The sequence below is a fragment of the Tinamus guttatus genome, unplaced genomic scaffold, assembly GCF_059628265.1.
Source record: "Tinamus guttatus ecotype Peru unplaced genomic scaffold, ASM5962826v1 Tinamus_guttatus_pri_ptg000052l, whole genome shotgun sequence".
In the NCBI taxonomy this organism is placed as follows: Eukaryota; Metazoa; Chordata; class Aves; order Tinamiformes; family Tinamidae; genus Tinamus; species Tinamus guttatus.
This window is the reverse complement of record NW_028288586.1, coordinates 10,684,077-10,710,815: the sequence shown is the minus strand read 5'-3', so window position 1 is coordinate 10,710,815 and position 26,739 is coordinate 10,684,077. Positions and strand designations below refer to the sequence as shown.

At 38.1% G+C, this 26,739-nt stretch overlaps 1 protein-coding gene across 2 annotated transcripts in view; it reads left to right on the top strand.

The window, feature by feature from the left end:
* The first annotated feature begins 6,493 nt into the window (after positions 1-6,493).
* Positions 6,494-26,739, top strand: part of HTT (huntingtin) — a 71,135-nt gene continuing 50,889 nt past the window's right edge. Inside the window, exons 1-12 of one of the 2 annotated variants that reach the window (XM_088540034.1) lie at positions 6,494-6,623; positions 13,675-13,758; positions 14,248-14,368; positions 17,588-17,647; positions 18,118-18,197; positions 18,700-18,838; positions 19,059-19,200; positions 20,362-20,540; positions 21,014-21,218; positions 22,089-22,136; positions 24,864-24,944; positions 25,243-25,604. In XM_088540034.1, the coding sequence (XP_088396160.1) occupies positions 6,523-6,623; positions 13,675-13,758; positions 14,248-14,368; positions 17,588-17,647; positions 18,118-18,197; positions 18,700-18,838; positions 19,059-19,200; positions 20,362-20,540; positions 21,014-21,218; positions 22,089-22,136; positions 24,864-24,944; positions 25,243-25,604 (1,602 nt within the window). In that variant the 5' untranslated portion in view covers positions 6,494-6,522. Of the gene's footprint in view, positions 6,624-13,674; positions 13,759-14,247; positions 14,369-17,587; positions 17,648-18,117; positions 18,198-18,699; positions 18,839-19,058; positions 19,201-20,361; positions 20,541-21,013; positions 21,219-22,088; positions 22,137-24,863; positions 24,945-25,242; positions 25,749-26,739 lie in introns of both variants that reach the window. The other variant, XM_088540033.1, reaches the window with a different exon arrangement.

Below are 26,739 nucleotides of genomic sequence, written 5' to 3'. Positions count from 1 at the left end.
TAAAATGTTCTTTATTGTTTTTATCTGTCTTACATCTGTATCTACTAATATATAGGATTCTGGACATTTAGCTTGATTTTGCAACAGGTTATATTGCTTCATTCTTCTCTCACCTATCCATCCACACATCTCCATACAGTTTCTGGGAATGGACCATGCCAATAGTCATGCCAGTTTTATAAGGAACTATATTTTGAATATTTTGCTGCTTTTACTAAAAAGGTTTATTTTATCTGTGAGTACTTCCCTTTATTTTTTTTCTGCAAACAAAATTGTTTACAACTTCATGCTGTTACAGGTAACAGTTTTATACTTTTAAAATTAAGAAGCATCGTCTCATCTTACTATTTACTACCTGCCTCTCCTTATAATGCTGTAATAGCTTCTGTTACAGGGTTGACAGTGATCATGGCCACTGAGGGAAGGACAATATAGAGCTAGGTTTCAAACTAATTTAGTAAATAGTCTTTCTTTATAACTTCTAAAAAATTAAACATTAACCTGCTTTTAATGATTGCTTAATGCAGATGTGGAGCTGATATTGATGGTTTTAGTTACAATTACTTGATAATAATTGGTAAAAGACTGTTTCCAGTTCCTCAGAAACTTGTCAGATTTCCAGACTTCTGGACTCAAAGTACGTCAAATACTTTCTTTGTTATTTTGTAAAACTTCCGGTAAAACTAATCTGTGTATGAGAGTAAATTTAGGAAACACCTTTCATTTGATGTTATAAATAGCTGTAGCTGTTAAGAGCCTCTTCTGTTTTAAAATTTTGAACTAGGGACTTCAAAAATATAGTGAGATGTTCTTGGAGACATGCCTTTTGTTTTAGATTTTGTTCTACATTCTGAAGATTCTCCTATGGGCATTTTTTTTTTTTTCCAAATCTTCAGGGCACCAACCAGACCACATATGTATTATATGCATGGGACAACTGAATATCCCTCTACCTCAGTAGCTTCCTGCTTGTGATCCACACAGCCCTCGGGAGAAACCTACCCTACTTTGGGGAATCTCATAAGATAGTTGAGCCTTATTGTCAGGTTTAATTTCACAATATTGTGTTTCTAGTGTTTTAAATTGGACTGGAACTGGGGGTGGGAAGGAGGTTGAAAAAAACGGAACTCTACGGAATGCTCGGGGCCCGAGTTGATTTTGCTCTGAAATTGTTCCTTTTGGCTACTGTACCACAGCAAAGAGGAACGAGACTGATTTCTCATATTTTTCTCAAGGTTGAAGGTAGTACAGAAGACAGGACAGTGGCTATTATAGAAAATACAAAGGGAGAAATAAGAAAGTGTAAATTTCAATACATTACTAGATTATGAAAAGTCTGATGCAGCAGTCAAGTGATGGGAGATAAAATTGGAAAATACCTGGAGGAAGGATGTTGACATGAGGGGGCGTGGCCTGACCTGACCATCTTTATTTTGTACCACAGTAATAGAAGAACTCTAAAATGATGCAAGGAGGCATAGAAAAGGAGCAGAAGTGTTTTAAAATACTTTCTTGGAAAAGCAATCATGTTTTTCAGTGCTGTATTTTTGTAAGACTTCTAGGTTTTCTGTGTTGAGACAAAGATGATAGCACTAGACACAGGAATTCAGAGTTCCTGGATTTAATTCCTGCTCAGAGCAACTTGAAATTTGGACAAGAATACCATGGACACAAGCTGAGTATTTTTATGAAGAAAGTACATGAATGAATTATTGACAAATAAAGGACATTAAATAATGTTTATCATGTTTTTCAAAATATTCTTCCTACATTGGAGGTAGGAGGGATTTGAATGAGAAAAAGGTAAAATTCACCCTCCCTCCACCCTACCTTCATTTTGCGGTGCTGCAATTTAACACTGTTTCTCCAGGGCCCTGTGAAGAAAATGGATTAGATGAAGAGAAAGGAGCAGTTGCTTGTAAGAGGTTGTTCTTTAAATTATTTTTATCTCTACTTATTTTGCCAACAAACTTGGACCATGCAAGAAAGTTGGTTTGCTTTTTGATGGAGCTTTATTTAGGTTCAGTCCCCAGGTTGTTTTTGCTTTTTGATGGAGCTTTATTTAGGTTCAGTCCCCAGGTTGTTACTGATGTTCTGTTTTTTTTTTTTTTTTTTTTTTTTTTCTACTACATGTTTACAGGATTAGGATCGAAATTCTGCATTTTTTTTTTGTTCGTTTGTTTTCAGGAGGTTTAAGTTGGCATTTTTCCCCTATAAATTTGTCCCGTTTATCTCCGTCTGATGAGTATGACTTAACTCCTTGTACAATTTACTAATTTTATTGCACAGATAAGAAATAAATGCATTAAATCTGTTGCAACCAGTGCAGGTGTATAAACAGTACTGTTGGTAAGAAAAGAAATACAACCACAGAATAATGACTATAAGGTATCTAATATAAATTCCTTAGTGATTTAGAAAAGGCAAGAAGCTGGAAGAATCAACATAACTCTCTTTATATGGTACACAGAGATTAAAATGTTATGCTGTTTAATCTAGGGCACATGATACTGGTTAAATACCTTTAATAGGGTAGTAGCAGCTTGGAGATGAATTTTGAAATTAGGAAGGAGAGGGGAGAGCACTTGAAAGCAAAATACTGTTGTGTGATAAATGTAAAAAGGACTTTGCCCTTTATTTTTGGAGGATACATAACTGGGACAAAGAAGACAGAGAAGGCAGCAGTTAGGTTTACTTGATTGCATAGCCTTTTATGTTCATGAAAAATTGCCTTTTAATGCAAAAAAGAAAAAAAAAAGACAAAAGACAAACTTTTATCATGAAGTGTTACTTCATTATACCTCCATGAATTCAGATTCATGACCCCAGTGTTACAACAGTTTAATAATAATGTGGCAATCGAACAGCCCGACTGCTTTTTTCTCTTGGTACAAGATAGGAAGAAAATTAGAAATTCTGTGGAGTTACTTGTATGAGATCCATTATTATTGTCTGTGACTTATATTTCCAAGTATTTTTGTGTGTAAATCTTAGCATTTGCTTGTGCATACCTCATGAATCTATGTATTAGCTCAAAATTCAGAAACTGTGAAGCAGCACAACAGTACCTTATTTACTTTTTAATGTTGTGACCAACAGAATTAAATTTTCATGCCTCAGGGTTGAAAAATGAGCAATTAAATAATTACTGCACAATAGAAATAGGAAAGTCTGTGGTATCTCGATAACAAGGAGACGGCTATTGTTAAACCTAAGTTATAATTATAACATTGTCTTTTTAAAATTGATCTTAAAACTATAGATCTGAAGGCAAAATTCATTTTTAGAATGCAATTCAATTATTTTTAAACAATATAAATGGAAGGTGTTTCTTATCATCATTTATAAAATCCAAAATATTGAAGTTATTGAAAATAAGTCAATAGAAGTAGTACTATTTCACTATGGTTTGCTATTTAGTATTATAATAACTTAACATTGGATTTATCACCTCAGTTTTAGTGTTTGTGTCCAGAAAGTACTTCCAAGTAGTAACACATTGGAATTAATGTAAAAGTTTGAAGGAGATAATGGAGAACATCTTAAAGCTAAATTTATGTGCTTCTTTTTGTGTTTTGGGAGGGGGGTGGGTATTTTTGTGTTATTTTTAATATATTTTTTTAACCATCAGTGTTTGATGTTAATGACGTCTTTTCTGCTGTATGTATTTTTTTTAAATTCTGTAATTGTCCATATGGTGTTAGTTACTTGTTTTGCACATGACATATAGGTAATTTCTCACACCTTCTAAATGTGTTGAGAGCACCAGAATTCTTTCCAAGTATAACCATTTTGACGGCTAAATGTGATGTGTTGCTTCCAGTATTTCCAAACCACTGAATTGTTCTTGTATGAGCTGTTTTCCCAGATGTGCTAGCACTTGTTATTCCTGAAATAAAAGCAAAACACTGCCGCATGTCTAAATCACATGTATTATTGTCTAACATGATTTAGTCACCATGTCTCTCATGGCAACTGAGAATAGGTAATGGATTTTTTTTAATGTACAATTTTTTGAAATAGAAGATGTGTATTTTCTGTCTGAAGTTCTTTGCCAGTGTAAGGCTGTCACATCCAGCTCTGTCATATTTGCTCAGTTACCTGAATTATCGGTTTAATTTCTAGTTTCTGCATACATTTTGCTGTGAAAAGAGAACGATGGTGATTGTCTACTTTTTGTTAATACATTTATTGTGCTAACACTACAAATGTAAATGCAAAGCTACTCAGTAGTAGCTGTAGCTCTGCTTTTGATTGGTCTTATAGATGCAAAGGTGTCTGTAATCAAAGGAAGTCACCCAGGTGTCACTGAGATTTTATAGCTTCATGTTGGTGGGATTTTTCTTTGAATGCTCTTAGTGTATCTACATTTTTAAAACTTTTCTTTTTATGCAATACTTTTTCTAGATTTTTGTTAATTGAGAAATGGAAGGGCTAAGCACTCTTACTATACAAAAGAGCATATATTTAAGTGACTTTAATAATGTAACCTTGTAATATACTACTGTGCCAGTAGTCTCAGGGTTATCTATTTCCTGGCTATTTCGCATAGTGATGCTCAGTACCTTCTTGTGCATGTGGAACCACCGAAATGGAGAAATGCAGAGTCAAGAGTGACTTCAGAAGAGGCATTCGTACTGTGATAGGGCCAGGAGTATTCCTGACATGCTTGTTTAACTTGTTCTTGAACACACTGGAGAAGTAGCCTGTTAAAAGTGTTCCACAAGCTTATGCTTGGCGAAACCTTTCCACATTCATGACTTAAATCATGGGTCACGATCTAAAGGGCCTTCCTTTTAGATAGAGTTAAATCATGTTTCTTCTGCCTTTCCTTCTGCAGGTGGATACAAATTTATTGTTGTTCACTAAATTATATATAATGTTTATGTATGGGTTGTTACTCCATTGAGAGTGTGACTATTTTCCTCCGTCCGCCTTTTCCGCTCTCCCCTGCCTGTCTGCTTGTCTTAGATGCCTTTATTTCTGTAGGCTCTAGTAGTTTCTCTGGTTCCTATTTTGTGGGGCTGCTATTTGAACAGCTTCAATGTGACATAGTCCATGTCTTTGCCTGTCAGGAAATCTGAATTGGGAGAAACCTATTAATATCACAGTTTCCAAACAGCCCCAATGGAAGATATATGTGGCTGCTTTTTTTCCAGTTATCCCAGCTCAGGGGGCTGATAGTGCCAAGACAGCCTGGGAAAGCAAGCACGGAGCCGCTCTAGGGGTGTGCGTCACCTTAGCGTTTTGGCTGGTGAGTCAGCAGCCCGTAGGGGCCTGGTGCAGATTTTTATCTGAAGCTTCAAAACAGTTGTGCAAAGCCCAACTTGAGAGGCAGCTTGTTTAGTCTTTGTAAGCACTTAGGCTCTTTTCAACATGCTTAAACTTATTTCAAAGTGTGCAGTGGTACATGAAATTACTGCCTGCTGAATGCAACCTTCTGGTCTCTTTTAAGTTCTTTTTTCATGTACCATTTGCTGAATAAAAAAAATAATAATCATCCCTAGAGTCTGGAGGACTGCAAGCTGCATCGTAAGGTAGAGTGTGAGATGATTCCTGATTATTTCTGCCTTAAAAGTTCTCAGTTTGAATGAGTATGCATATTTTGTCACACTTTTATAATGCAACAGGAGCTTTGCTGTAATTCAGAGTGCTTTCAGCACTATAGAGACACAATTGCCTTGGACATTTTAAATGGTGCTTATCTTATTAACATATTAATAAAACTGCCAGGGAGCTCCTTTATGGACTATTTGGCAACAACGCTCATTCTTGGGCAGTTTATGGCTTTCCCAGCATTTACATCAAGGCTAGAGTGCGAGTTGTGTGGGGGCAGGCAATTTGTGCAGAGGGGCAAGCTCAACCCCTGCCCTGCCACAGCAGTGGACAGGGCTTTGGGGGACATTTTTCAATTCGTGATGTTATTTTCCTTTGCAGGGCCGTTCCCGCAGCCCCAGCGCGGGCCCGGCCGCCGTCACCGCGGGCGTGTCCGGGCCTCCTCCCCGCCCCCCGCGGAGGCAGGGCCGGCCGCTCCGCGCCGCTCCGCGCCGCTCCGCGCGCTCCTCCCCCGCCGCCTCCCGCCAGGGCGGGGCCGCCTGCGCTACGGGGGCGGGGCCGCGGCGCTGCGCCCGGGGGGCGGGGGCGCGTGAGCGCCATTGGTCAAGGCCGCGGGGCCCCGTGGAGAGGGGGCGGGGTACTCTTTGATTGGTCAGCGCTTTTGTCCCTTGTGCGCACGTGACTGTGGGCGGGGCGAGGGCGCGGGAGAGGCTGCGCATGCGCGGCGCCGTGCCCGCCGTTGGAGCCCGGCGGCGCGGGGGGTGACGGGACGCGCGCAAGATGGCGGCGGGGTGGCTGGGCGACGCTGGCGGCGCCCTGCGGCGCCGCCCTCATTCATTGCGGCGTTGAGCGGCGCCGCGGCTGCCCCGGGCGCGCCCGGACACCCCGGGCCCGCGCGGAGGGGAGGAGAGGCGGAGCAGGGCGCTGCGAGAGGGCGGGGAAGCGCGCGGGGCTGCCGGCGCGGACATGGCCACTATGGAGAAGCTCATGAAGGCCTTCGAGTCGCTGCGCTCCTTCCAGCAGCAGCAAGGCCCAGCCACCATCCCCGAGGAGCCGCTGCAGAGACCGTGAGTGAGCGGCGCCGGGCATGGGCGGCTCCCCGTGATCCTATTCCCCCTGCGAGAGAAGCGTCCTCACCGGCCCCTTGACTTGGGGGGCCGCCGCGGACCGAGCGGCAGCCGCTACAGGTTTCCCTGCCCGGGAGAGCCGCTTCGGTGCTCCGCTGCGCCCGGCGGGGGCTGCGGCACGGCCGGGTTCTCGTTTACAAAGTTTAGAGCAGGGATAACTTGTCGAGTAAACGTGTTTGCACAGCGGTAGGGACAGTGGACAGGAACTGCAGCAGTGCCCTGTCGCTTTCATAGGCCCCTTTCTCGAAAGCAAAATACTATTTTTCCAGCTAACGTATTGCTGAAAACATGTCTAAAAAAAACAGCATGACTTGGAATCTAACATCTGATACATTTGAAAATAGTTGATGTGGATGACCATTTCTGGCAAACTTTAAGTCTTATCCTGTGCTGAGATCCAAAAAGAATTTAAAGTTTCCTATACCTTTTCCTTTCTTAAAACATTAGGGACAAATGTACTGAAGAGACAGCTTTTTGCACCCTTGTGATGTTTGGGCTGCTCATCCTAATGCTTTGTTGGAGGACAAAGGCAAGGAGCTGTGCAGTACCAGATTGCTGCCCATTGCATTAGCTTCTTCTAAAAATAACTTCTATTGCCCAGTGAAAAGGCACTGAGATTTTTACTAGATAAGTATGCGAATGCCATTATTGCCTTTGCTCTAGATATTGATGAAACAGGAGAAGCAGAAGGGCTGAGGAGCAGGTAACTTGGAAACTGGCAGTTTCCAAGTGTTTTGACAGCTGTAGAGCTAGGCTCTTGGCCACCTGCTCCCACAGCACGCACTGATGTGTTTGCCAGCTAAATTATCATGGTTCATTCTCTTCGGAGAGCGTTGTCCCAAACAATCACGATGCATTTTCGTGCTTTCAGAGTATAGTGATTGAAGAAGTTGGCGCATCTCTCCTCCTTGAGCCTGTTCATTTTAGATGTTTTCATGTTTTGAAGGGTCTTTCTGCTCTGTTATGTGCTTTTGTGCTAGTGCTTTGTGCGGCTGAGTGCATATCTGTTTCTAATCTCTCTTATACGACAAAAAAAGTCTATCCAGAAAGTCATTGGTACAATCATGTTCTTAAAAAAGCGAGGCCTTGTTAATGATTTGTGATGCTTGCGGAGGGATGTGATGCTTCCGCTTTGAGGGCCTGCTATGCCCAAGCTATTAAAAAGCGAGACTTGTTCTTGTTGACTTTGCTTCGTGTTTAAAAATAGGCTGTGTGTTTTCAGAAAGCTGATAGCGTTGCCTGCCTCCTGGGGCTAGGCTGCACACGGTCAGTAACAGCACTAGCTCCAAAACCCCACACAGGATCTTGTGGCAATCTTTGCTGAAGAAATTTCCCAAACTTTTACTTAAATACCCAGCGACATCCTCTTGTGCTTCTGTGTCTTTTTGATAATAGACCTGAAAGGTAAAACTCTGACAGACTTTCCTTGCATTTTCCTCTTAACTGTGTTTGTTTACAAGCTGCACTTAAATCTTTTCTTGTCCTTTATGGTAACGTCCTATTTTTTGTGCACCGTCTGTTGTAAAAGGGTTGTTTGAGGATGTACTCAAATAAATGCACTGGTGAAGGACACAGGAACAGTGCCGATATTTTGTTCTCTTAATTGTTTCATTTAATATCTGTTTAACACTATTTGTTAGATCAGAGTTGTCGTGTTGCTTAAATTAGATGAGTGACAGGCTGTCATTCCCTCAGCTGTAGAGTAATCTCATTATTGGAGATTTTGTTAGCCAGAGTTACTATGTGGTGCAAGTAAGTGGATGGATTTTTTTGTTGTTTTTTGAAGTTTAAATGGTAAAATGTATTGTAGTTGAAAAGATGCTGAGGGACCACGGGGAATCTCACATTTTCAAGTGTTTAAGCTGCAATTAAAAAGACAGCAAGAGGATGGAAATAACTTTCAGGGCAAACATAACTTGCAAACTTGAGGACAGTCCATTGTTAAATAGTGTTGCAGTGAATGTCCATGTGAAAAAGAAATGCTTGGAATGTAAGTCCTCTTTTGCAGCAACTATATTTTATTACTATCACAAAAGTTAAGACAGATCTCTACTCTCTTACTTTAAACTAAACTACTTTAAACTCTGTCATTGCAATATTAATCCTATAAGATTAAAACAATCAAGCAAACTGAACAAAATCTTCTTATTAGAATAGGCAAAGCTGCCTTTAAAAGGTAATTCTGTTAAAAACGGTGCACTCTGCATCTGGTTAGTGAATGAGTCCTTCTGAGGGCCGTTTGCAGCTGTTAAAGTGTTTTAAGATCAATCAGAGAAACTGGAACACAGTAAGACATAGTTATTTGCACAATGTGTTGAAGTTTTATTTTCCTTATTCTTTTACTTCTTATAAATGACTTTATTCATACAAAATGAACATTCCAGCTTTATTACAATATTAACTGAATTCAAGCTTTTAAGCTTTTGCCAGGGAGGGAAGAGCTTTTTCTATTTTGAGAGGTTTTAATATGCAAAAGTATGTATGGTACCCTTCTATGTGTTACAGACACAAGATAATTTATGGCCTCCTCTCTAGTTTCTCTTGTTCATCTCTATGAAAACAGGTTGAGCGCTCATTACACCAGCCAAGGCACTTTACTTTCTCCTATAGATATTTTTTACTTTTTTTCAGACCTTTCTTTTTCTTTTCTTTTTTTTTTTCTTTTTTTTTTTTTTGGAGGGTGGTGGGACATAAAGCTCCCACTGACTCACATTTTGATATGTTTGATGTAAAAATTCAGAGTTTTATCAGTGAAACTGAAGAGTAGATGAGCTGTTAGACCACGTGGTATTTTCTACAGCGTGTTCATTTTTACAACTTGTCAGTGAGTGGAGCAGAATGATTGGCTCATGTTTCTTCTGGAAGAGTATCCAGCTTCAATTCGATTGTTCCAAAGGTAAAGAATTCATCTTTTCTCTTGTTAAATCGATCTCACAGTTTGTTACTGTAATTGCTCTGAACTGTGTTCTGTTTTCCATTTGACATTTTTTGACGTGGTTCTAACCATTAGCTTTGCAGCAAGAGATTCTGCAAGAACAAAAGAACTTCAATATAGGTATTTTCTGTACTCAAGCAGTTTTTCTAGGGCATTTTGGTTGACTGCAGCCATGCTCAGAGATTGGTGGTGTTGATGCTGTTTATGTTGTTATCATTAGTTTTCTGCTGCCTAGGCGAGGACTGGGTGAACATGGGTAATTCCCAGTGAGTTTCTTGCCAATGGCAATTCCTAGACAGGTTTTGGATATACTGTTTCTAGGGTATGGGCTTCTAGTCTGTTTGGATGACTGCTGTTCAGCCTGCTAATCCTTGCTTTTTTAGTGTTGCTTATATTGGGGCTTTGTTATTTTTCATTTATTTCTTGATGAACTTAAGTTTTTGTTCTTCACTTACAGGACCTTCTTTGAGTTTTCTCTGATGTAAAGCTATTTAACTTGACTGCTAATGCTGTGTCAGCATTCTTAATTTTTTTGCAGTCTTTTTTACACTTTCTTAATTCCGAGGCTTAGTAGAAATCAACACCAGTGAGTGGGAACTCTTATTAACCCACTATTCCAGGACTTGGGGTGCAGAATCCTCTGGGCTTGCTGGTTTTCTTGCATTGCTTGTTAATCTTATTGCCTAGAGTGTCTGTAGAAGCCAGAGGAAGATTCCGAATAGGGCTTTTTTTCTTCTTTTTAGTCATGAGTTCTCTCTCGAGATGCACAAAATATTGTCCTGTTAGGGGGTTTGTTTCTTCAGCCCTTTCTCTCTTTCCTTCAAAAGCTATTTTCTTGGAAGCTCACTTAGGAAATGGCAGATGAAGGTCTCAGAACTGCCAGTTCAGTTCTGTGTTTTCTGTGCTTCCCCTTGATTGATAGTGACTGCTTAGTTTTCACCCTTAGCTTCTATTCTTTCAGTTTAAATGGTAACCTGAGCACTATCTGCATTCTTTCTTATTTTTTGCATTAAAAACAAAAAGCATAGCCTGGAACAGAAAGCTTGAGTTACTCGTTTCAGCCATAAATTCAGTGATAGATGTGTTGTTCATTTGCAGAAATCTTCGTAAGAAGTTTATCTCTACTACGGTGGCTGGTATTGTGTATTACTGGATTGGTTACTCATATTTTGCCAGTTGCTAATTGTTGGGTATGACTTTATCATTTTCTGTTTTCAACACCTTTTTGTTTATTGATTGTTAAACTCTAGTTTAATGGTGCTTAAATGCCTTTCTAGTTAAGGAAATAGACATTTAAATTTATCCAGATTTTTCCAGGTTTTTTTGAAGATGGAAGATGATTTTCAATTATAGTTAGAATTTTTGTTATAGATCAGCCCCCCCAAAATTTTTCATTATTTTTTCCTTCTGTGTTTTGTGTGTGAAGGCAGAGGAGAGAGAAGAACATGAGCCAAAAAAGAGATCATCTTTAAGGAGGAACACTGAAGCTGGTGTACATAAAATGGTCTCTAACAAGTAATGGAAAAAATATTTTTATTCCAGACTATTATTTAAACATTTAAAAGGGAAGATATTTCTGAAGTGAGATGAGAGAATTTCTGGAGAAAATCTGAAATGTCTATAACGAACTCTTTTAAACCCCTTTCTTTCCATCTGGTGGAAGAAAGATCTTGAGGGTACTTAAAAAGAATAACTCATTTCAGAAACTTTAGTATTATTAGAGCATTATGTTGAAACTGTTAGAATTCTTATTCATTAATTCCTCCTGCACCGCAGTGTTCTGTTAACTGTATTAATGTTACTGCCCAAGGCTGCCTTGTTCGTTTTCCAGCTTCCCTACTACTTTAGATCTTTAAGACAGAATAACTCTATATGTTAAAAATGCACATGATTTAATTTTCGCTTGAGAACAAAAAGGAAGATTCTCTCTTCTCTGCTGTGTTTGTATCATAACAAAGAGGTACTTAGGGCTGTGGAGTTCAGCTCCAGTGTTATTACTGGTTAATTATTTAAAACCATTTCTCTTTCTTTCAAGTGCTGCTGTGTCAATAAATTTAAGAGTAGGTGACAGAGTGCAATGAAATAAAACTTATGTTCACAACTACCATAGCTACAATCATTTTTAGGGAATGGAGAAGGGAGGAAACTTCCTCTGGGTATGAAGGTTTAGAGGAGTTTATACTATGATTAAGTGAATGATTAAAAGTTTTGCAAGGTGAGAATGCATCTTGAAAAAGCTCAGCCATCATTTGAGACCATTATAAATTGAATTCTCTTTGATCTGTGTATTTCAGCACTAGCATCTTGTGCTATATTTCAGTTTTCCTCAGGCCATGAACATGTGGTTTGTTTGACTTTTATAAATCTGAAACTGATTTTTTTCCCTCTATACCCAGTTTATTTAAAAATGCATTCTTAACCATAAAACTTTTAGTGGCTTTTAAGAAAGGATCACCTCAAGTTGAGGAAATAGGGGAGTCATGCACCTCACTATTATCACAATGTTCTCTATTATTTTTTAAATCTCGTGTTTTTTTTTTTTTCCCCTGTTTGTGTGCATGGAAATGCCTTAACTTAAGGGGCTACGGGGTACTTGCCTTGTAGGCCATTTATCGTTGGAATGGCAGTGATCTGGGTTACTCGTCCTTTAGCTGAGGGGTTCCGAAACTGCAGCTTCTCATGTGTCCTTGGTGATAGTGGATCAGGCTGACGAGCTATTCCCAAATCTCCATGGCTGTGTCCCCACCTCAGTTGGGCTCATGAGTCCAAATCATGGTTCAGATCTTTCTGCAAGGTTTGTAGCTGTGTATTTGGCCATGACCATCGAGTTCAGAAACTGCTTTCCTAGAACTTTGATTGCTGTCGCCCCATTGCAGCTTTGTGGAGGGTTGCTTAACAACATGAAAGTAGCAGTGTCTCTGTAACCCTGAGTGCAGAAGCTCTGTTACTGACCACAAAGGGGCTCTTCTGAGGAGTGTTCCACACTGCTGCGCCTTTGAGGAAAGGGCTTTGTGGTTGATGGGGCTGTTGATCAACAGTAGTGCCTTTTGCACAGTTAGTCTGGGGAAAATTGCCCTTTCTTCTACTGATTTAGGCTAGGATTGGAACCAAAGCCTAAATCAGTCTATCAATCCAACGTATGTTTGTGCTTGAAGGAGAGCCATCGTGCACTCCTTTCTTTTCCCCACCAGCTGCTTCACTACCCATTTTTCTCGCTTTCTCATTCTCTCCACCCCTGGAGATAAGAGTTCAAGGTTCTGATCCTAGTGAAGGAAGTAGATACCTGCTTGGCCTATTAAATCCTCTTGGAACAATAAAATGCTTAAGATTGTCTTTGTAACCATTCTTTGACCTTGTGAATTGTCTTCCCTTTTACCTGTTTGTTGAAAGTTGACTGAGCTTGGCCTTGCCTGGACTATACAGGTGTTTCCTTAGGGACTTGCTCTTGACATGCATAGACTGTGCTAGAATTTTGCTTTTTGTTCTTTTAGTACAAAAGCATTTGGAAGAATATAATGCATGATAGAATTACTTCAGTATCATTTTCAGTGCAGATACAGAATGGTTGATATCTCTTCAATCCAAAAAAAGGCTAAGGTGATAGCACAAGTGAGGAAGGTCTTTTAAAAGTGCTGTTTTTGACTCTTCCGTGTTCCCATTGCCTCCTGTCACCTACCGTTTTATTAATGTTTTTATTGTAGCCTCTGTCTGATTTTTTTCTCCCCTTCCCTGTCCTCTTCATTCTTTAGTTTTATTTCCCAAATATTTTCCCAGATATGGGATTAATATGACATTTCTTGTCAAATGGTTCATTTTTTTTTTTTCAAATTTATACCCTTCCCTTTGCAGTGCTTGTCTGCTCTAGTGCCTGTGTTCCCCACAGTTCTAGTATAGGAGTTCCTGAGTCTAAGGGTAGTTGAAAAACAGTTTATATGATAGCTGAAAGAATGCATCTCTTTTTTTCCTGTATAATTGTTAGACACTACTCTGGCAAGTGTATTTAAATAGTTGCTACTCATTTTTGAAATCTTAGATAATTCTGTTGTCTTCTTTTAGAAAGAAAGAACTTTCAACTACCAAGAAAGATAGAGTGAATCACTGCCTGACAATATGTGAAAACATAGTTGCTCAGTCTTTAAGGTAAGGTGATGTTTGTCTGTAATTCATTGTGTTAGTATGAATAGCTATTTTTGGAGAATTATCCATTTAGAAGCTTCCTGATAGTTTAGTTGCTGGTTTTAAATTGGCAAGCTTCTGTTGAAAATTCAAATTTAAAAGTGTGTAATGTGGTGAGGTTTTTTTTTGTTTGTTTTTGTTTGTTTTTTGTTTTTTTTTTTTCCCAACCCAAAGTCCAAGAGGTCATTGTTTTAAGTGTTGGCAGAGTAGGCTTTGTCCTGTTCCTCAATGAATAGAGTGGTCGAATATCTTGTAAGTTTGTTTGCTTGGGGAGAGCAAATCATCTAGACTCCCTACTCCAACACCAGCACCTTATCCACTAGCCTTTTCTTGTCTTTAATAATTTTGTACTGAATATGTGTGGTCAGATTATGAACCCTCCTTTCCATGAAATAGCATAGATGTTTACTTTTTGCAGTATATTCTCTGATATTCTAATGCTTCTTTCTTTAGAAATTCTCCAGAATTTCAGAAACTGTTGGGGATTGCTATGGAACTCTTCCTCCTCTGCAGCGAGGACGCAGAATCCGATGTCCGGATGGTTGCTGATGAATGCCTTAATAAAGTTATTAAAGTAAGAATTTTATGTATTGTATTTTAAGGTCTGACCTCTTCTGGATGCAATGTCAAAGTCAAACTGAAGTTCTTTTCATTGCTTTTCTCATTCTTGATAAATTTCTCTTAATATGTTTGAGAGGCCAAGTAAGCTTGTTTAGGGAATTCTGTATGTCTTTTAAGGAAAGATTTTTATGTGCAGAGGAGGCATCTCATTTAATTAGATATTTTAGCTTCTGTTCTGTATTAAGATGTTCTAATCTATTTTTTTTTCCCACAGTTATTTATTAAGTTCATGGAGAAGTATGGCTGCTTGTGTAGTGTTACCTTATAATGGGAGGGAATAAGCAAGTGCCATTTTTTTGCCTTTCTTGTTTTGCTCTACTACCCTACCTGGTTCATTCTGATATATTTTTTTTCCATTTATAGGAGTTCAGTGATCTGAAATGTGTGCACTGTTGTATAACTATTAATTTGTTTTTTATGGTGCTGTGAAACAGACTTAAAGAATGCTAACTTCAATTTTCTTTTTTTTTCCCACGAAACTCCTCTGTAGGCTTAATCTCAATTTAACCACTTTAGTTACATAAATGTTTAATTGTATAGAGCCACAAATTTAGTCTACTAATCTATTCAATAATTGTTGCTCCTTTCTGGCATGTTTCTAGGTAAGCTGGGGAACTTGAACAACTATTTATTTATTTATTCAGATCTTGATGTAGTAGTTTGTTTTGTATTAGTTAAGAGGATTTTAAATGACAGCCTTTTTCAGTCGCTCTTTGGTCACAGCTGTGAAATTGTGGTTGTGATATTCCAACCACATTGATAGATTAGTTGCTGAGTGTAATCTAAGCTGATCATGATTTGTATTCCATGTTTTATACTACATAGAACCAACTTGGACTTTCACTGGAATATATCCTGGTGTATAAATGCTGAAACAAAAAGATGTATAGATTTATTTTTGATCATGCAAATAACATGCTTGTTATAAATGGAATGGAGGAATCAGGCCCTTAAACTTGCATATGGGTCAGCACTCTTTTTTTTTTTTTTTTAATACTTCCGTGACTTTAGAGGGAGAAATAGCTTTATCAGATGTGTTAGGCTAATTTTGTTGCTGAAAGATGGTTTTTATTTTTTCTTTTTACATACAAGAATATAGAAATAAGTTTAACTTGTTAACTGTGTATTTGTCTGGAAACTATGGTTAGTGGAATTAAGGCACTAACACTTTTGTGTGATCAAGGCTATAGACTGAAGCAACAAATACATTTAGCTAAACCACTGTATGTTATCTTTAAATATGGTTGCTGTTACTTGTCAGAATTTTGTAGCTAGCATAACGGGCTCAAGGTTCAATAGCACTGGTAATACCTTTATGTTAAAAAAAAAAGAAAATCAAAATGAGTGTCATCAGATATTTGTAGATGAGATGTAATGTTAAATTGTTTCTGCAGCTGATGTAAACACTTTTAGTACTGCGTGTGTGGCGAGTGTGCTAGTAGAGTTAGTCTCGGTAATTTAGTTTCACTAAATGTAATAATTTAGAGTTGACTATACTCCCATTTTTTTTTTTCTGGTTAGGATGGATTTTTAGTTGCTAAAGGTTTACATTTATAAAAAGAATTGCTAAGATTGTGTGTAATGTAAGGGCTACCCAACTTTGAAGCCAAGTTGCAACTGGTGCTCTTTTGCTGGTGCTTGATATCCTTATCTACAGCACTATTGAATTTTACATGTAAATCTAGTTTTCATAAGGTAAGTGAGATTGATCCATATCTTGCATAGTCTTGGAACCCACAATTAATAGTTGTGGTATGTACAATAGTGAAAGGTTGTAACTGAGGTGAGATTTTTCTGGCCAAGGTAATATTTTTTTATTAAACTGCCTGGTAAAATGGTAAGGAAGAAGTGAAATTCTTGGGGCTACAGATTTAGGATAGGGGAATCATCCCAGGTTACTGCAGTGACTCTGCTTAAGCAGTTTGGGCCTCTGCATAAAGACCATTATGTCAGCATAGGTAATTTTATAAATATGTGAACTGTTTATGTTCAAAAGGCAGAAACTAGATGGTTGTAGGCAAGTTGTAAGGGTTGAAATTAAAAACAGTGTTATGTTACTCCATAAATCCCATAGTGTGTGCACTTGGCCATTGCATGAAGATCTCATTCCATCTGGGGGAGTGGTAGAAATCTTTTTTAGATAGTGTTCTAATGTATGCATTAGTTCTGGGCTCGCCAGTACAAGGAGGACATTGAATTTCTAGAGAGGGTCCAGTGGAGAGCCACAAAGATGATTAGGGGATTGGAGCATCTATCATATGAGGAAAGACTACGCTAGCTGAGCCTGTTTAGTCTGGAGAAGAGAAGGCTGAGAGGAGATTTGATTAACATGTTCAAGTGCCTGAGGGGTAACTGTAGGGAGGATGGGGCCAGGCTCTTTTCCATGGTGGCTGGTGACAGGATGAGGGTTAACGGGTATAAGTTGAAACACAGGCAGTTCCACCTCCATATGAGGAAGAACCTCTTTCCTGTGAGGGTGACAGGGCCCTGGTACAGGCTGCCCAGAGAGGTTGTGGAGTCCTCTTCTCTGGAGATCTTCCAAACCTGCCTGGGCACCACCCTGTGCCATGTGCTCTAGGTGTCCCTGCTGGAGCAGGGGATTGGACTAGATGATCTCGAGAGGTCCCTTCCAACCTTAGGCATTCTGTGATTCTGCATTCTGTTATTCTGTGATAATAGCATGTGCTATGTAGGAAAAAAGAGGAAAAGGTTAGTGGTACGTTTAGAAAATATTTTGTAAGTATTTGGAAGCTGTGGGTGTATTGTAGAGAATAACTCTCATTTATTGCTTGTGAATAGTAGTATTATGATTTAATGTAAGTTTGAACCCCCTGCCATTGCCTGAAAGCATTTTAAGCTGCTATACCTGTGGTCTGGTCTCATATGGCTGTTCCTAGGCAGACTGAATGGGTGCTGTACTCAGTATTACCTGAAAGTATCCAGTAGAGTTTGTGGAGTTGTCTGCTTTTTCATTTCTTTTCTTTAAGCAGAAGATAAAGGTGTCCCTTTTTAGTATTCACCTTGTCCTGTATCTAACACTTTCCTCCCTATATGTCATATATAAAGGAAGGTTATATAGTTCCATATTTTTTAATGCTGTTTTGCTGTATGTGTAACATTGTATGAGTGCCTCTGCTCTGATATGGTATATTCTCAACACGTTTTGTTGCAGGCTTTGATGGATTCAAATCTTCCTAGGTTACAATTAGAACTGTATAAAGAGATTAAAAAGGTGAGTTTTGCTATGTTTCACATCCTTTTGAATATGGTAAACAGTAAGTGTTTTAGTATATTGAAATGTAGCATTAGTATAAATATTGTCCTTTGGTGCTTTTGGGAGCTGTTAACTGTGTTTACATCTGTGTAAATGTTCCTGTGATTTGTCTTAGGCTCCTCTGTCATCACTCTTTCTTGCTGGGTGCTTCTTTCAGCAGGGTAAAGGAAGGGTCATTTCCTTTTCTAGCTGGGCATTCTTTGAAACCCATTTTGGGTCACTTGGGGAATTTTTGATAGCAACTAGAAAAATGAAGGCAGCTGTGGAGCTGACGGCTTCCTTTTGACAAAAGGAAATTTAGAACTTGCAGGCATCTTAAGCTTCTGTGTTTAATTAAAGAAAAAAATAGCAAAAATAAGCAGTTTTTTTTTTTAAGAGAGTAAAAACTGTTTGCTTTCTGAAACGTAAATGTTCCATACTTTGTCTAGAATGGTGCTTCCCGAAGCCTACGCGCTGCACTCTGGAGATTTGCTGAGCTTGCCCATCTAGTTCGTCCACAAAAGTGCAGGTAAACTTACCCTGAGAATGAACTTTCTCAGATACATTTAACACAGTCTAGATATTAACAAAATGTTATTGTTTTCAAACTTTGCATAATTACTCACATCTCACTGTCCTCTCTGAAATAGTTTTATTGGATTAGTTTTCTGTAACAGAATTTTAGTCCTACTGTACTTGACTTGAGGTGGACAGGGAGAAGTCCAAAAAGAGCCTGTGAAGACAATGACTTGTAATTTTCTAAATGTATATTTTTCTCTTTAATTTTTTTCTATTTAATATTCTTCTGACTACAGTTTGCAGAAAGTATCTTTTATTACCTATATATAGCTATTGTATATACATATACATATTGTATATACATATTATAAGCTGTAGTAATACTTCAGAATATACAGAATTCCGTAATAATAGTGCAGAATATGAGCATGAGTTAATAACGACTTATGTGGTTTGGATGAATAAAATTGTTTTGATTTCAAATTATTTGTTTCTCCTTTATTATACTTTAGGCCCTACCTGGTGAACCTGTTGCCCTGTCTAACACGAATAAGTAAGAGGCCTGAAGAATCAGTACAGGAGACACTAGCTGCAGCGATACCAAAAATCATGGCAGCGTTTGGCAACTTTGCAAATGACAATGAGATTAAGGTATCTTTAACCTATGAAGGCTCCCTGCTTTGAATCAAAGCACAGCAAACTATCAGTGCCATCAGTCAGATGTATAGGAAATCTGTGTTGTAGCTGTATGTTTGAATTAAGACAAAAGTTGCCATCGCTTTATGTACATTGCTTCGTGTTTTGAATGGGTGAAAAGAACACTTAATTCTCTATGCTTTTCTTCTAAAAAATAAAATGTTTTTGTTTTCAGGTCTTGTTGAAGGCTTTCATAGCTAATCTGAAATCCAGCTCTCCAACTATCCGTCGAACTGCAGCAGGATCAGCAGTAAGCATCTGTCAGCATTCACGAAGAACCCAGTATTTTTATGCCTGGTTATTGAATGTACTTTTAGGTAAGATTCAGGGGAAAACTCTGAATTTACTTAAGTAATATAATCTGTTCATCTAAGACCTTTCATATGTGAGAGGTTCTCGGGTAAGGCAAAGGTGCTGGCTCTAGGTTAAATATTGCTACTACTTTCTCTTTTGTGTGTTAAATGAGATAAGGTGGTAAAGATGTTTGTATCTCTGTACTGAAATATTGATTCATAGTGTTTTAAAGAAATAGCCAGCACTAAGGAGGCAGCTTTGGGTAGTTGTAGAACTGATGACAAGACACTTGTGCTAATTTCCGTGGAAACTTTTGCCTCAGCTGTGGCACTGATAAGAAATTCTTTCATATATAGACTGTATTAGTAAATTATGGGTAAGGAGAACAGATAGGTAGATGCCTAAAGCATGATCTCCTGAGCTTGTTTCTTTTCAGAGTGGATAAAAAATATAGCTGTCATGTCTTCACTCTGTGACTTGAAAATGGTGTGCTTCTGCTCACTCATTTTCCTGTGTACTGTTTCAAAGGTAATATTTTCATGTCCTGGCTGTGGTCCTGCCCTTGAACAGTTGCACTACCAGGAACTTCATGAATTGATTCTGCTTTTCAGTTAGAATGTTGTTGATTTGTTATGTAACTTATAATTCTTAATATATTTGGGGTTTTATTCCTTGTGATTAGCAAGTAGATATATTGACAAGGTTTCCAATATTTCAGGAAAGAGAGAATAGCATCTATGTCATTCTGATGACACTAGGATGGAAGCGGTGGGTGGGAGCAGGAGGGGAAAGTATTTGTAGCCTCTGTTAACTTGCCAAGTGGAGAATGGAGGGGGAGAATCAGGAGCAAGAAAGTCCAGATCTTTTGGGGAGTAGCAGGGATTGTAAAAGGTAAATATCTTGTATTTTTATTGGGCAAAGAGTGGTAGGGAATAGAGGAGAAGCCAGGGGGCTTTGACCATTCTCTCACATTATTTAGATCCTTGTTGTGTGTATTAAATAACATAATTTAAAGGATATCTGCATTCAGAAAGTATCCTCTAGTTACAGCTAGGTGTTGTTTTTTATTTTTATTTTTATTTTTTTTTTATTTTTAAAGAAGCAGTTATGTGAACTACATCTCATACTTGTGTTGAAATTGGCCATTATTGATAAGTGGTTTGGCTTGTTTCCTCAACCTCCAGGCTTGTTGGTTCCTGTAGAGGACGATCATCCTACTCTCTTAATTCTTGGTGTGTTGCTTACATTAAGATATCTCATACCTTTATTGCAACAACAAGTGAAGGACACCAGCCTGAAAGGCAGCTTTGGTGTAACAAGGAAGGAAACGGAGATTTCACCTTCCCCGGAACAGCTTATACAGGTAAAAGAACAGTAATGCTAAGCTGAAGAGAACTATTTGAGAAAAAAAATATACATCCTTGCATATGGTATTCTGGATATACTGAATTCTTTTCCCAAATCCCTCTTCACTGTTAATCAACCTTTTTCCCAGTGATCAGAATGCTTGATATATTTTAATAATCAGAAATACCATGAAAGTGATACGCATTAGGTGCTCCCAAAGGAGCTAAAGAATTGTGTAAACATTATCACATTTTTTGATCCTATTCTCCTTTTACAAAAATAAATAAAAAGAATAATAAAGAAACTTTTACCAAAAAAGCAGTTAATTGACTTCAGTTAAATTACATTTTTCTCTTGGGAAAGGATGATGCAGACAAAGCATGCGTCTGTCATGTAATGCACTGTTAAAATGTAGTGTGGTATACGGGAGTATATATAGCATCTTCTATCTTGAGAGGCACTTAAACTGGCACTTGGTTGGCGTTTCAGGTTTACGAATTGACTCTGCATTACACTCAGCATCAGGACCACAACGTAGTGACTGGAGCTTTAGAACTGCTGCAGCAGCTCTTTCGAACGCCGCCGCCCGACCTCCTGCACGCGCTGACGGCCCGCGGGGGCGTCGCGCAGGTCAGCGTGGCCACAGATGAATCTGCCCTCAGGAGCCGCAGTGGAAGCATAGTGGAACTCATAGGTAAGCTGTGGTTTTCATCACCTTAGTAAAAATGAACATGAATGTACGACACAGCCTCTGTTTCTTAATGCTAGCTAAAAGTATGAGGAATAAAACGAAATGTGTAAAGTCATGAATGAAAATTTTTCCAGGTATAGTAAAAGACTTTTTTCTTTGCTTTAACTGGATACACATATATTGTGTAATGGCAAATCCCAGTGTATTTCTTGCTGTTTGTGTTTTGTACTGGTGGATTTTTCCATTATACAGTGTTGACTGACCACTTTTTTTTTTTTTTTTTCCACAAAATTCATGCTCTTCTTACCAGAAATTTGGCAACTATCAATTTATAGAAGGCTGATCTAATGAGAACTTGTTAGCCAAGAGCTCCTTGCCGAAAAGCAAAGCCAGCATGAAATTAAAACACAACTGCTAAGTTTATCCATAACTTTTAAAATTGGTTTTCAGTAATGTTCTTGTCTGTGAAGTGCATGCTCTTAAAATATTGTCTCTTAACTGCTATTTAACTGTTTCATAAGAATCAACCTCTGATTGGATTGCTGTAAGAACTGCTGTAATGCACTAATGGATCATTCTAATATTGCTGCTTTTGGAAGGTAATTCATTAGCCAGAAGCAATCATAGCAGTGAAACTTTCTTTTTTCTTTTTTGTTTTAATTTTACATGAGCTGCGAGGAATAATAGTCAATTCACAGCAGCCTGTTGAGAATTCTGATCCAAAAGAATGTGAACTTCAAAAGGAACAAGTTTTCTATTTATTCCTGACTTTATGGTTTTCTTTTTTTTAATCACATTTGTGGCTATTAGAATTCCTTCATGATTTCAGCAGCTCTGTCCTTGCCCTGATGTTTTACTTTCTGTGATTTGCAGCTGGAGGGGGGTCTTCATGCAGCCCTGTTCTTGCGAGAAAGCATAAAGGTGATTATTTTCAAATCCAAATTTTTAATTGCATTCTTTTCTGACTTCCCCCACACACTTCATTGTCTTGCTGAACTCTGGTCTTCATTCACAAATGCCTTGTTATCAGCTGAACTTGATCAGTATAAATCTTAAAAGAATTCTCTCAATTTCTGATGTTGCAACCAGGATGCACTGAAACTATTCAAAGCATTTTTTTTTTTTATATATATATAGTTTACTGGCAAAGCTATGCTGACGAATATTCGTCAATATTCCCTGGTCAAATTTTCATTTCTAAGCACATCTAAAAGTCTCTGAACAGGGTTTTCTTCCTCTTGGCTATATTTATTCTTGAATGTAACTCTCAAAATAGTTAACCTCCATGGTTCTTTTAGGTCTGTTTCTTTTTCCTCTTCTTTCACTAGTGCATGTGTATGTTCGCATGCTTTGATATGATGTCTTGTTACTTTCCTGTCCTTGATGACTAACACTGCTCATTTTGTGTCTTAATATATATATTAATTTCTTCAGTTGGTAATTCATAAGTAAAAATTTTAAAAAATAGATTTTACTGTGAAATGTACTTTCATGCACAGACTGGAAAAAAGAATAACATCTAGTTACAGATTTAAACTTCACTTAAAGAAAAAAAAAAACACTAGAGGAATTGCTCAAGATACTGCAGTGTAATAGATGAATTACTTGGTTTAGGTAACTGAAATCTTGCCACTGCAGGGGAAAGCATGAATGTAATGCAGTCAGTATAAGTCAGTAGGCAGAAAAATGCAGCACTGCTAAAGAATTTTTTTCAAAAAAGGTTGGACGAGGCTAAGATTATACACACTTATTATGCAGAACCTAACTTATGCTTTTTTTAAAAAAATATATATATATGTATTCCTATGTATCTTTTGTGTATGCAAGCAGTCTTCTGCTTTTTTTTGCTCTTAAAAGTTATCCTCACTGTGGAATGGTGGTTGTGTTGAATGAAACGGTGCTTAATGCTGCAGTGGTCACTTCTAATTTAGAAACAATAGAGTGAAGGAAAGGGTGCTCCGAAAAGAGGAATTTATTGGTATAATATTCAAAGGTGGGACAAAATGTAACAATTTCAACTTTTCTGTCATTCTGCTTCAAACAGACTTAAATTTTGAGGAGTGACCTATGTTGGTTTACTTATGTTCTAGCTTCAGAAAATTCTTTACAATAAAAGACTGAAAATTCATTTTCTGAATGAAAGCCTGTGTCTGCATCTTAACTGTGAAATCTTTTAAAAATAAAGGAAAACTATTTTGTGACATGTTTTATATGATTATGTGAACAATTAAAGTCTAGTATAGTATAGTTACTGAAGTGTTCTTCAGCATGCTTCCTATTTCTTACTTTTAAAGGTGGTCAGCTGTGGAAAACAGAAGAATATCCTGGCTTATTTCAGTGAAATGTATCTAAGAATATAAAAGAAAATACTGTCTTTTTTGCTCTTGGTTGGGAACTCGTAGCAGGAGTTTACTCTTTCTTTTGTGGGCATATGTAGTTCTGCAATACATTTATTTTACATAGAAGGTGCATTGAAATGTCTTGGTTACTTTTCTGCCTTACCTACAGGTTTGAATAGCATAAAATACATGCTTTCCTGGAGGAAGACAAATCTACAGTATTGTTTTTCTACATATAAAAGCAATTGTGATAAAGTGAATACCAAGGTCTATTAATGCTTTCCTGCACTTGTAGCTTAGAAACCTGGAGATAAGAAAACATTCACCTAGAGCTGTTAAAACATTGATATCTTGCATGGTAGATCTTGGACCACCAATACAGCTTGTTTTAAAGTGTAAAGAAAGCACATCTCTAACTAGTAGATATGAATCTCTCTGTCTCAGCATGTGAGATTCAGAACGATGGGCTCGGTTGCTCCCTCTGTGCTTGGTTGCTTGGTCTGTATCCTCTTCCAAGTACAGCCTTTTTAGTGCAATTGCATTCTTGTTTTGCTGCCAGACAGTGTACATTTGCAGATATCTTCCTCTCTCCGTTGCTTCTATTTAAAATAGTTATTTAACTGTGAGTAAGCAAATTCTGAGGTGGTTGTGTTAGCTTATCAGTGGTGCTTAATATTTTTTTCCTGGAGCAAAAGTCTGTGCAAAGCTATTTTTGGCTTAGTGGTCCATGAATCTTAATGACTGTTGTCCACAATTCATCATCTTTTCCTGCTCATCTTGTCTTTTGCTTCTAGTCTGTGCTACTCTTCCTATAAGCATTTTCTATTCTGCTTTCATTGGACTGCCAGGCCCCAAAGTGCCAGTAGCCTTTGACAGGGACCTTTTTTAGATTTAAGGAGGAATAGGTTATTCAATAATTTATGGTGCTTATTGTTCCTTTCAGTCCCTTGGACAGTCATCCAGGTGCCAGCCATCTAGCCCTTTGTAGCAGGACATACTTGAAGAAATTAACAGCATCTTAAACATAGTCCATAAAATCAACTGTAATAAATAAGTAGTTTCCCCGATTGTTACAATAATGTTAATTAACTACGTGTCTCTGTCATTGCAGTCCATTTCTATTCTGACCTGTATGAAGGTCTGTCTTCATTCCTTTCCCTCCTCCTTCTGTTGCCTGTCATAGCTTTGAAAAATAATTCAGATAAACTTTTTAGAAATAGTTTTCATGTCTAATTGATGTCAAATATTCAACATTTAAAGTTGGCTGTAGTGTTGGAAAACTGAATATTTTTGTTATGTTGCTTTTCAGGTAAAATTCTTCTCGGTGAAGAAGAAGGTTTGGAGGATGATTCTGAAACTCGATCAGATGTCAGTTCTGCATCCTTTGCAGGTAACTGTTTTACCTTTCAGTAGTGAAATCAACTTGCATTACTTTGTTATAAATTCACTCTTTTAATGCTATATAAAATGTAAAATGAAATTGCACAATGACTTTGGAATAGCTGGACCCTGAGAAGCATGTAACAAAACCCAAAATTATTTATCTACCTGTAGTTTAGCTGTGTAGTTACAGACTTTGTCTACAGTAACTTAATATGGGGTAGAGTGTTTTTTTAATTTCTTTTTGCAGATACCTTTAAACACAAGTTTAAATAATTTTTCGGCTCATAAGAGTTTTTGTTTTGCAGCTTCTATGAAGGGTGAGATAAGCAGTGAACTGGCTTCTTCATCGGGTGTATCAACAACTGGGTCAGTAGTGAGTTCAGGTGCTGATCCTACTGGACACGATATCATTACTGAGCAGCCTCGTTCACAACACACATTGCAATCAGACTCTGTAGACCTGTCGAGCTGTGATTTGACCAGTACAGCTACTGAGGGGGAAGATGATGTGCTTAGCCGAAGCTCCAGCCAAATCAGTGCTGTGCAGTCGGATGCCACTATGGACTTGAATGACGGTACACAGGCTTCCTCACCAATTAGTGATAGCTCTCAGACTACCACAGAAGGTCCAGACTCTGCTGTAACCCCTTCGGACAGTTCTGAAATTGTAAGTGTGCAACGGGCAGAGGGGGGATCCTCTTCTACTGAGGGGCCCGACATATCTCAGAGCTCTTCCATGGAGGGTCCAGACTTGGATTCATCTACTTACTCGTCTTCTACTTTTCCATCCTCAGCTAATAACAATGGAAAGGTCAGCAGCTCACACCTTTACTGGAGAGCTTGACCTCCTTTTAACACTTTCACTTCAGCAGTCATTAAAAAGAAAAGGACTGTAATCAGTCTGTTTGATGGGTAGGTCATTTGAAGGCAAATGCCCAGAGTTTCGTCACTTTCTGGAAGAATGTCAGTATCAAAGGCTTTACATAGATATCCCATTAATAGCACATTCTACTTTTTTTTTTTTTTTTTTAACAGATATATTGCTTTTTTCCTTTTTTACGTACAGAAGGGCTAATGGAAGTGTTAAAGGGTGAAGAATCAATTTGGAATGGTAGAAGAGTACTTCTGAAACCTAACATTTCACGTTGTTTCCTGCCTGTGCTTTCTCACTCGATAACACAACTTGCTTTTGTTCTTCCTGTTCCAGCTTATGAATTTCTCCTATACTGACCAAATTCTGCATGATTTACTAATGTAGCAGTTCTGTATCTAACCAATGTCTAACAAATGTATCTAACATATGCTTATAGCTATTTTAAGAAATTAATCTTTTCTAGGCAAATATCTAGTGAGGTTGTAATAACAACATTGAAAGTATAATTGGTGAAAGAGTGGAAAATGCAAAGGAGAACTAAAATTTAGAACCTATTCTTCAATTCTCTTTTCAAATATTGTCAAATTTTTGACAGAAGCCTGCTTGACTCTGGAAGAGTTATATGTCCTTTACTATTGCTGAAATTACAACAATCAAACTCTTGTAAGCGTGAGGATTTAAGAACTAAAGGGATGACAGTAGGTGCTGTAGCTCTAACTAAAATGCAAGCAATGCAGAGTCCAAAAGGAGCTGGTATTTGCCATCAAGTTGCATTTCTTGAAAATTCTTGTCAAAAGTGTTACATGTCGGGCAGTTCGCATACTATTTGTACCAATACATAACAGTAACTTGGACCAATTCCAAGTTATGACAGTAAAGCTGCTGGCTGTGGTTTGTAGCTGCTTAGTTAGTCATCATCATGTCTAAA